Here is a 9,669-nt window from a genome sequence, read left to right on the forward strand (position 1 = left end):
ATCAACAATTAACCTCAGGGTGTCATACACAGACAGCAATTATGTGGTCTTATAGGGCTAAGCTAAACATAGCTGCACCTTAGCAGCAGAATAATAAATTGTGCATGACATTGTACAGTACTCATACCATTATAAAACAGTATATGATCCAACTTCCATCAGTAATGTCATAGGAATTTGCTAAATTTCTTCACTACTTTTCACTGAATTGGCAAAACCGAACAATCCATTTATATAATCCAATATAGATATATCTAAACCCTTTCCTGTGACTCAGGTAGCCAATCCCAATTGGAAAAATGGAAATTACTACAATGCTAGCAGTAAATGGGTTTAATAATCACAGTACTTCTCTCTTTTGTGTCAGCTGTGACTCAGTGGGTAGCACTCTCGCCTCTGAGTCAGAAGGTTGTGGGTTCAAGTTCCACTCCAGGGACTTGAGCACATAAAGCTAGGCTGACACTCCAGTGCAGTACTGAGGGAGAGCTGTACTATCGGAGGTGTCGTCTTTCAGATGAGATGTTAAACCGCTCTCTCAGGTGGACGTAAAAGATCCCATGGCACTATTTCGAAGAAGAGCAGGGGAGTTACCTTGGCCAATATTTATCCCTCAACCAACATAACAGAAAAAAAATTATCTGGTCATTATCACATTGCTGTTTGTGGGAGCTTGCTGTGTGCAAATTGGCTGCCGCGTTTCCCACATTACAACAGTGACTACACTTCAAAAGTACTTCATTGGCTGTAAAGCGCTTTGAGACGTTCGGTAGTCATGAAAGGCGCTAAATAAATGCAAGTCTTTCTTTTATAGTGGTCAGAAAAATCATTTAGATGTTTTCAAGATCCATATTGAACCTTAATGGATGTTTCATCATTTCTAGATCTTCAATTAAAACTTCCTAGTTTTTGCTTCAAATAAGTTATCAAATTACCAGTTCAGTTAAAGTTTCACTTCCAGTGACCAAGTAGAAAAGTTTCATTGTATCGAAAGCAATGCAATAACGAGCCATTAGTCTCCCAGTTTCTATTAAATATAAAGGAAAAAGTTACCATATTACATTATCAATAATAGATCCTGTTGTGATTTTTTTTTAATTAAAAGCAGAAAGGTTTATTAGAATTTATGCAAAGATATTTTCACCTGTAGGCTTGAAATTGATCTCTTCATCCATTCTTATCAAGCCAATAGAAGACAATGCATGCAAATTCTTCAGGCATAATTCTGTTTTAGTAATAAGAACTGTTATTTATTACACAGCATTGATCAGTTTGTAACATCTTACAAATGGACTATTTTCATTAGCACATGGATCTCAACTTAACACTACCAATAAGGCTATCTTTGAGATAATGGCACCAAAAATCCTCAGCGCACCCCGGCAGAGCTCTGCCCACTCGAAGTGCATATTTGGAATTCAGTCACATTTCACCCACCCCACCCAAGATTTTCCATCCATTAATTTCAACGGTTTAAAAATTGTAGCAGACATGTGCCCAATTTTCCTGATATGTACTCCTGGTAGGCAAGCTCCACACCAAGAGCACATTCATCAAACAGCAAATTTGTAAAATAACTGTATTGTTGGTGCAAAGTGAAACTTCTTCGCACTGATGCTACACTTGTACTGTAAATGCACCTTTGGTGTTGTTCGGTGTAAATCAACAAAGATTATGACACACACAGGGAAAGTCAGAAGTCTGACAATTACACTCCAGTACCCTTACTGTAAACTGCATCAAAACTCATGGAAGGCATAGATAAAGAAAAGCTGTAGAAATAGCTCATTGTAAATTCACACTAGAAGTTCATCATTGATGCTATGACAGTTTCAGCTTTGTAGTGATGCTAGACTTGGCTCGATTTTGTCAATGGGGAGCTTTTGGAGGCGGGACTCCCACTTTTTGGGTTGTAATCCCGCCTCCATCGACTTGTGGCCAACCCACACTATTTTCCCTTGATTGACCTTGTTAAGCCCGCCCAGCGGGCTCAGCAGGCCAATTAAGGGACACCTGGTTACTGGTGACGTCAGCGATTGACATTTCATCTGTCAAGAGCTTTTAACAGATGAAAAATCAGCGTTTGACAGCTGTGTGAAGCTGTCAAACTCTGACAATCTGTCTTCTAACTTGAGTCCTTCTACTCAGACTCAGTTAGAGATCTCTCCAGACCAGAAAGCAGAGGCTGCAGCTTTTGACAGTTCAGCGGCCATTCTGCTTTCTGTGCCGGTGAGCTGAGGGACTCCCGAGAACTGAAGGAAGGAAGCCTGCAGGAGAAAGTAAAGGTAGGTAAAACTTATTAAAACACTTTACACTTACCTCTGCACACACGCACCCATCACTCACCTGCACAACGGACATCTCGACCCCTCCAAACCGACGGTCCGCCTCGCTAACTTGGCGTGGTTCGGAGCCGTCGGACAGCCCACACTTCAGGGCTAAAAATAGGGATTAGGCAAAAAACTGCCTGTTAACTAACTGTTAACAGGCAGTTAATTGGCACTAATCCCCTTCCCTCCTCGGGGAGGCGGCTCCCAGCACAGGTCGGTTACCCGCCTCCTGGGACATTGGCACGGAGGCGGATTGGGGGCGGGGTGGGTTCCTGTCCCCCGATTCTGCAATTTTCCCACCGCTCCCGCCTCTAAACCCGCCTCCTCGGGGCTTGGAAAATCGAACTCATATTGCGTAAATTGGATGCAAAAGTCCAAGCCAACTTGGAAGCAAAGCTGAACAAGACTACCTCCTCCAGAGAGTCTCACTTAGCTTTGTTCCGATGCCAGGTTCGGTCCGATTCCAGATTCAGGCTGCATGTGCACCATAGGAAAAATTTTCCTGGGTCTGCGCCCGGACAAACTGGATCACCTGGGTGCAGCAAATAATGGAAAATTAGGATGGTTGGAGCACATGCCTAGAAAAAGAACCCATTCAATTTTCCATCCGTAATTAAATGGAGGAAAATTGTGCAGGTTCCTTTACAGGTGCATACTCCGATCCGCAAGATTTTAAAATATATAATTTGAGCCCAGGCAATTCAATGTACCTGGATGCAGACCCAGGTAAATATCTCCTTAAAGCTGCAGAGTCTGTCTGAAGTGAAACTGGTTTGCACCGATGCTACAGTTGCTATGTGAATGTATCTTCAATCACATTTTACCAGCATCTCTCGGTGCTAGTACTATTTCCAGAACCATAATTTTGAAAGGAATATTTAACTTTCTTGTGCTTGATCTGGATTTTGCTGACAAGATGCAATTGGTTACCAGTCTGAAAAGACTATTCATAGAATAGTTACAGCACAGAAGGAGGCCATTCTCTGTGCCAGCTCTCTGCAAGAGCACTTCAGCTAGTCCCACTCCCCCACCCTTTCCCCGTAGCCCTGCAAGTTCTTTTCCTTCAGGTAATTATCCAATTCCCTTTTGAAAGCCATGATTGAATCTGCCTCCACCACCCCTTCAGGCAGTGCATTCCAGATGCGAACCACTCGCTGCGTAAAGAAAGTCTTTCCTCATGTTGCCTCTGGTTCATTTGCCAATCATCTTAAATCTGTGTCCTCTGGTTCTCGACCCTTCTGCCAATGGGAACAGTTTCTCTCTATTTACTCTGTCTAGACCCCTCATGATATTGAACACCTCTATCAAATCTCCTCTCAACCTTCTCTGCTCTAAGGAGAACAACAGGGTGACCAAGGCTGGGAATTCAACATCCAGGGCTATTCAATATTCAGGAAGGACAGGGAAAAAGGAAAAGCAGGCGGGGTAGCATTGCTGGTTAAAGAGATTAACACAATAGTAAGGAAGGATATTAGCTCTGATGATGTAGAATCTGTATGGGTAGAGCTGAGAAATACCAAGGGGCAGAAAAGGTTAGTGGGAGTTGTATATAGACCCCAAACAGTAATGCTGAGGTTGGGGATGGCATTAAATGGGAAATTAGAGACACGTGCAATAAGGGCACAGCAGTTATCATGGGTGAATTTAATCTATATATAGATTTGGCTAACCAAATTAGTAACAATACTGTGCAGGAGGAATTCCCAGAGTGTATACGGGATGGTTTCCTGGACCAATATGTTGAGGAACCAACTAGAGATCAGGCCATCTTAGACTGGGTATTATTTAATGATACCCTTGGGGATGAGCGATCATAATATGATAAAATTCTTCATTATGACGGAGAGTGAAATAGTTGACTCAGAGACTAGGGTCCTGAATTTAAATAAAGCAAATTACGATGGTAAGTGGCACGAGTTGGCTAGGATGGATTGGGGAACGTTACTTAAAGGGTTGACAGTGGATAGGCAATGGCAAACATTTAAAGATCATATGGATGAACTACAGAATTTGTTCATCCCTGTCTGGCATAAAAATAAAACAAAAAAGGTGGCGCAACTGTAGCTAATTTAGGGAAATTAGGGATAGCATAAGATCCAAGGAGAGGACATATAAATTGGCCAGAAAAAGCAGCAAACCTGAGGATTGGGAGCAGTGTAGGATTCAGCAAAGGAGGACAAAAGGATTAATTAAGAGGGGGAAAATAGAGTATGAGAGTAAGCTTGCAGGGAACATAAAAACTGACTGTAAAAGCTTCTATAGATATGTGAGGAGAAAAAGATTGGTGTATGACAAGTATCAGGTTGAGAATACAAGTGAGAACCAGGCTGAATATAGAAAGTTCAGAGGGGAAGTGAAAAACTAAATAAGACAGGCAAAGAGAGGGTATGAGAATAGATTAGGGATCAAAAAGGAGACCTACACATGGAGGCAGAGGGCATGGCTGAGGTACTAAATGAGTACTTTGCATCTGTCTTTACCAAGGAAGAAGATGCTGCCAAAGTCATAAGAACATAAGAAGTAGGAGCAGGAGTAGGCCATACGGCCCCTCGGGCCTGCTCCGCCATTCAATAGGATCATGGCTGATCCGAATCTAGACTCACGTCCACTTCCCTGCCCTCTCCCCGTAACCCCTAATTCCCTTATCTGCTAGGAAACTGTCTATCTCCATTTTAAACTTATTTAATGTTGCAGCTTCCGCCGCTCTCTGGGGTAGCAAATTCCATAGATTTACTACCCTCTGAGTGAAGAAGTTTCTCCTCATCTCAGTTTTGAAAGGGCAGCCCCTTATTCTTAGATTATGCCCCCTAGTTCTAGTCTCACCAATCAGTGGAAACATCCTCCCCGCATCCACCCGATCAAGCCCCCTCACTATCTTAAATGTTTCGATAAGATCGCCTCTCATTCTTCTGAACTCCAATGAGTAGAGTCCCAACCTACTCAACCTTTCCTCATACGTCAACCCCCTCATCTCCGGAATCAACCGAGTGAACCTTCTCTGAACCGCCTTTTTCTGCTTCATCTTACTCTCTATCTCTTTCGTCATCCAGGGAGCTCTGACTTTGGTTGCCCTACGTTTCCCCTTCATGGGAATGTACCTCGACTGTACCCGAACCATTTCCTCTTTAAAGGCTATTGTTTGATTACAGTTTTGCCTGTCAATCTTTGATTCCAATTTACCCGGGCCAGATCCATTCTCAACCCACTGAAATTGCCTTCCTCCAATTAAATATTTTTACTGTAGATTGCTCCCTGTCCTTTTCCATAGCTAATCTAAACCTTATGCTACTATGATCACTGTTCCCTAAATGTTCCCCTACTGACACTTGCTCCACTTGACCCACCTCATTCCCCAGAAACAGATCCAGCAATGCCTCCTTCCTTGTTGGGCCAGAAATGTACTGATCAAGAAAGTTCTCCTGAACACACTTCAGAAATTCTTCCCCCTCTCTGCCCTTTACACTATTACTATCCCAGTCTATTTTAGGATAGTTGAAGTTCCCCCATTATCACTACTTTATAGTTCTGCACCTCTCTGTAATTTCCCTGCAAATTTGCTCCTCTATATCCTTTCCACTAGTTGGTGGCCTATAGAATACACCTAGTAAGATTAATGGCACCTCTATTGATTCTCAACTCTGACCAAACGAGTCTGTCCTTGACCCCTCCAGGACATCCTCTCTTCCAGCACTGTAATATTCTCCTTAATCAATACTGCCACCCCACCTCCTTTCTTTCCTTCCCTATCTTTCCTGAACATCTTATATCCAGGAATATTTCGTAGCCAATCCTGCCCTTTTTTGAGCCAGGTCTCCGTTATCGCCACAACATCACATTCCCATATGGCTTTTTGCGCCTGCAGCTCACCAACCTTATTTACCACACTTCGTACATTCACACACGTGCACTGTAAACCTATCTTAGACCTTCTTATATTCTCTCTTAGTCTGACTCCACCTAATACCTTACCATTTCTTACTCTCGTGCTAACTGTCTCTCCCAATCCTTTGTGCTATCTGTCTTTCCCAATCCTTTGTGCATCTTGTTTCTCCTTTCTAATACTACATCTTGGTGCCCATCCCCCTGCCAAATTAGTTTAAACCCTCCCCAACAGCACTTGTAACCCCTCCCCCCCACGAGGACATTCGTTCCGTCCCAATGTCCCAGGAATCTAAAGCCCTCCCTGCTGCACCATCTGCTCTGTCCTCCTATTTCTATACTCACTAGCTCGTGGCACCGGGAGTAATCCAGAGATTACTACCTTTGAGATCCTGCTTTTTAATCTCTTTCCTAGCTCCCTAAAATCTGTTTGCAGGACCTCATCCCTTTTTCTACCAACGTCGTTGATACCGATACGGACCATGACCTCTGGCTGTTCACCCTGCCCCCTCAGAATGTTCTGCAGCCATTCAGTGACATCCTTGACCCTGGTACCAGGGAGGCAACATACCATCCTGGAATCACATCTGTGGCCGCATAAACGCCTGTCTGTTTCCCTAATTATCGAATCTCCTACCACTATTGCTTTCTCGATCCTGTTCCTCCCCCCCTGAGCCACCTGTGGTGCCGTGGACTTGGCTCTGGCTGTACTCCCCAGAGGAACCATCGCCCTCACCAGTATTTAGTATAGTTGGAAAATCATGGGCTCAGCGTGTGGAATTTCCCGATATGTGTTTCTGGTGCACACCAGGAATGCTGAAATCCAGGCCAATGTTTCTTCATGATGGAAAAAACAAATCTCTGGCGTGGGGCTTGAATCCGTGACCTGACTCAGTAGCACATTCAATAAACCGCAACAAAACCACTGACAACATAAATCTAGTTGACAAATTATCACTTACATATAAAATGGGTTACTTTCCTTTTCTATCAACTAATTAAAAGTCAGCACTAAATTACATTGATTAATAGAATTGCTGAATACACCAGGTTACATTTACTAACTGTTGATTAAGCAACTACAGGTCTATAGGCAGAACTCTGACTTAAATGGAAAGGAAAATCGGGCAGGGTGTATAACAGGCGACTGATCCAATACCTCCAATTTTACACCCCTGCTAAAGTTGAAAGTTTCACCCTATAGTATTACTGATACTTGTTTTAAGTATTTCAAGTTGGTAAAGAGACTCCGATAATCCATTTCAATGACAAAGTAAGGATTAAAAGTAGCATATAGTACCTTGCAACTTTGCTTCAATTCCAGCTCTATCAAGTCCAGTAGCAAAACCTCAGGAAAAAAATACATATATTCTTATGTTTGAAATCGTTGTACTCTTTGGTGATTTTAAATATTCTTTGTTCATTTGTATAAATTTAATAACTATTAGATCATAACAAAAATATTAGCTGTATGATATTAGTTTAATGCATTAATTTGAAATTTCTTTGTCTGTTATTTTGACAGAGACAATAAACTTACTTAAAATAATTTGACATTGTCTCTTTATAAAACTGCACCCTTCACTGTGATTCTGGTTATATGGATCTCCCCCCACTCCATTGTATACAAGGCCATTGTTTGACTAGAGTGCAAAAAATCCAAATTGTGTATAGTGGGTCAGCAAATGAGGAATAAACTACATTTTTGGTGAAATAGTTGTGCTCATCATGGTCAGAGACATCAGTGTAAGGGTGTGGAATACTTCTCCATGTTTTGCATCCCCTGTCAGCAGTCCCAGACCCAGTATACCATGGGCTGGATGAGAATGGGACTCCTTCGGACAGTCTCAATATTTTCTTTCTACCAGAGCGATATCTTCCATTTCTCACAACAAGCATTTTTATTGCCTTTCTAAAATGCTGCATTACAGGAAGTTTGTTTATATCCACTATGAATTAGGTTGAGATTGCCCAAACTCATTGTACATTGAACCATGACAGCTGGCAGAGACAGAACTTTAATCTCATCAATCTGGGCCAGATTTGAACACAAATCCACAAAGTGAAAAGACAGTATTGTAATCTAATGAGCCACTCTGTCTGTTAGGAAGTATTAATTCTTACCATAGTGGTTTGGATTTTTAAGAGCTCTTATGTAAAGAAATGTTGATCGTATCCACTCCAAAGCCACATTGACATCACTGATGGTGTTCAGTATTATCTCTGCATTCAAATGTTCAACAAGATGCTTGTGTAAACTATCAACAGAAAGAAGTGTGAGACCTCAAAATTCATAATCTTCAAAACTTGTTATCTAGCATTTCCAGATGAAACCTCTAGAAATATTTTATATTTAATAGTTTTATTCAAGACATCTAAAACCATAAGATAGATATACAATGGGTTACCAAAAAATATACAAACTGTCAAGTGACATTTAATCGCATTAATCAACAGCACCTCAGTCATTTTTCTATCTTCTTTCTATTTTTATTCTGATATTCGTTCAATCCCTCATGAGGGTACCTAGTCTCTGCTGAGACTTTCCCACAGTGACACAGCCGCGATTAGGAAGTCAGTGATTACAAGATTAACTTTTGACATACCAGTCCACTATGTCAAACATTGGTCTGCAAAATACTACAACAGCACACTGCTCAATTACATTGCATTTCTATTCCTTATTTCTTTCCCATCTATGAGACAAGAAAGACCTTGGTGGCATTGTTCAGTCAGTTGGAGGAGCAACTGAGAGGTGAAAAGCTGGGTGGACTATGCTCACACTCAGTGGGCTGGAAGTGCGCATGAGCCAGGACTAATAACATGGAGGCCTTCCATGTGAAGAAGGTTTAGGCTAGAGGAGACATATCACTGGCACTGACCAACACAATGTTGTGCTCGTCACATGAAGATGATCCCTAGAATCAGAAGTCTGAGTTACAGGGAAAAACTGGATAGACTTGGGCTTTTCAACATGGAATGGAGATGCCTGAGAGGTGATCTTATACATTACATTACATAGGATTACATTACATAGAATACTAGCTGGAGTGCCCGGCGGCGCCGGGGCTTTTTCGAGGGCATGTTGTTGTTGGAAGAGAGAGAGAGAGAGCGACTGGTGGGGGGGGGGGGGAAGAAAGAGAGCGACTGGGGAGAAGAGAGAGAGCGACTGGGGGGGAAGAGAGAGAGCAACTGGGGGGGAAGAGAGAGAGCGACTGGGGGGGAAGAGATGAGAGCGACTGGGGGGGAAGAGAGAGACGCGCCTGGGGGGGAAGAGAGAGAGCGACTGGGGGGAAGAGAAGCGACTGGGGGGAAGAGAGAGAGCGACTGGGGGGAAAGATAGAAAGCGACTGGGGGGAAGAGAGAGAGCGACTGGGGGGAAGAGAGAGAGCGACTGGGGGGAAGATAGAAAGCGACTGGGGGGAAGATAGAAAGCGACTGGGGGGGAAGATAGAAAGCGACT

The 9,669-nt window shown here is 42.8% G+C and overlaps 1 protein-coding gene across 1 annotated transcript in view; it reads right to left on the bottom strand.

The window, feature by feature from the left end:
* hfm1 (helicase for meiosis 1) overlaps window positions 1-9,669 on the bottom strand; it is a 181,819-nt gene that overhangs the window by 110,675 nt on the left and 61,475 nt on the right. Inside the window, exons 17-20 of the mRNA XM_085983383.1 lie at window positions 8,331-8,464; window positions 7,507-7,554; window positions 1,142-1,222; window positions 933-1,024 (exon numbers count right to left, since the gene is read on the bottom strand). Coding sequence (XP_085839509.1) covers window positions 933-1,024; window positions 1,142-1,222; window positions 7,507-7,554; window positions 8,331-8,464 — 355 coding nt within the window. The remainder of the gene's footprint in view (window positions 1-932; window positions 1,025-1,141; window positions 1,223-7,506; window positions 7,555-8,330; window positions 8,465-9,669) is intronic.

The sequence above is a fragment of the Somniosus microcephalus genome, chromosome 3 (genome assembly GCF_052327205.1).
Source record: "Somniosus microcephalus isolate GS21.2 chromosome 3, FLI_Smic_1.0, whole genome shotgun sequence".
NCBI classification, from domain to species: domain Eukaryota; kingdom Metazoa; phylum Chordata; class Chondrichthyes; order Squaliformes; family Somniosidae; genus Somniosus; species Somniosus microcephalus.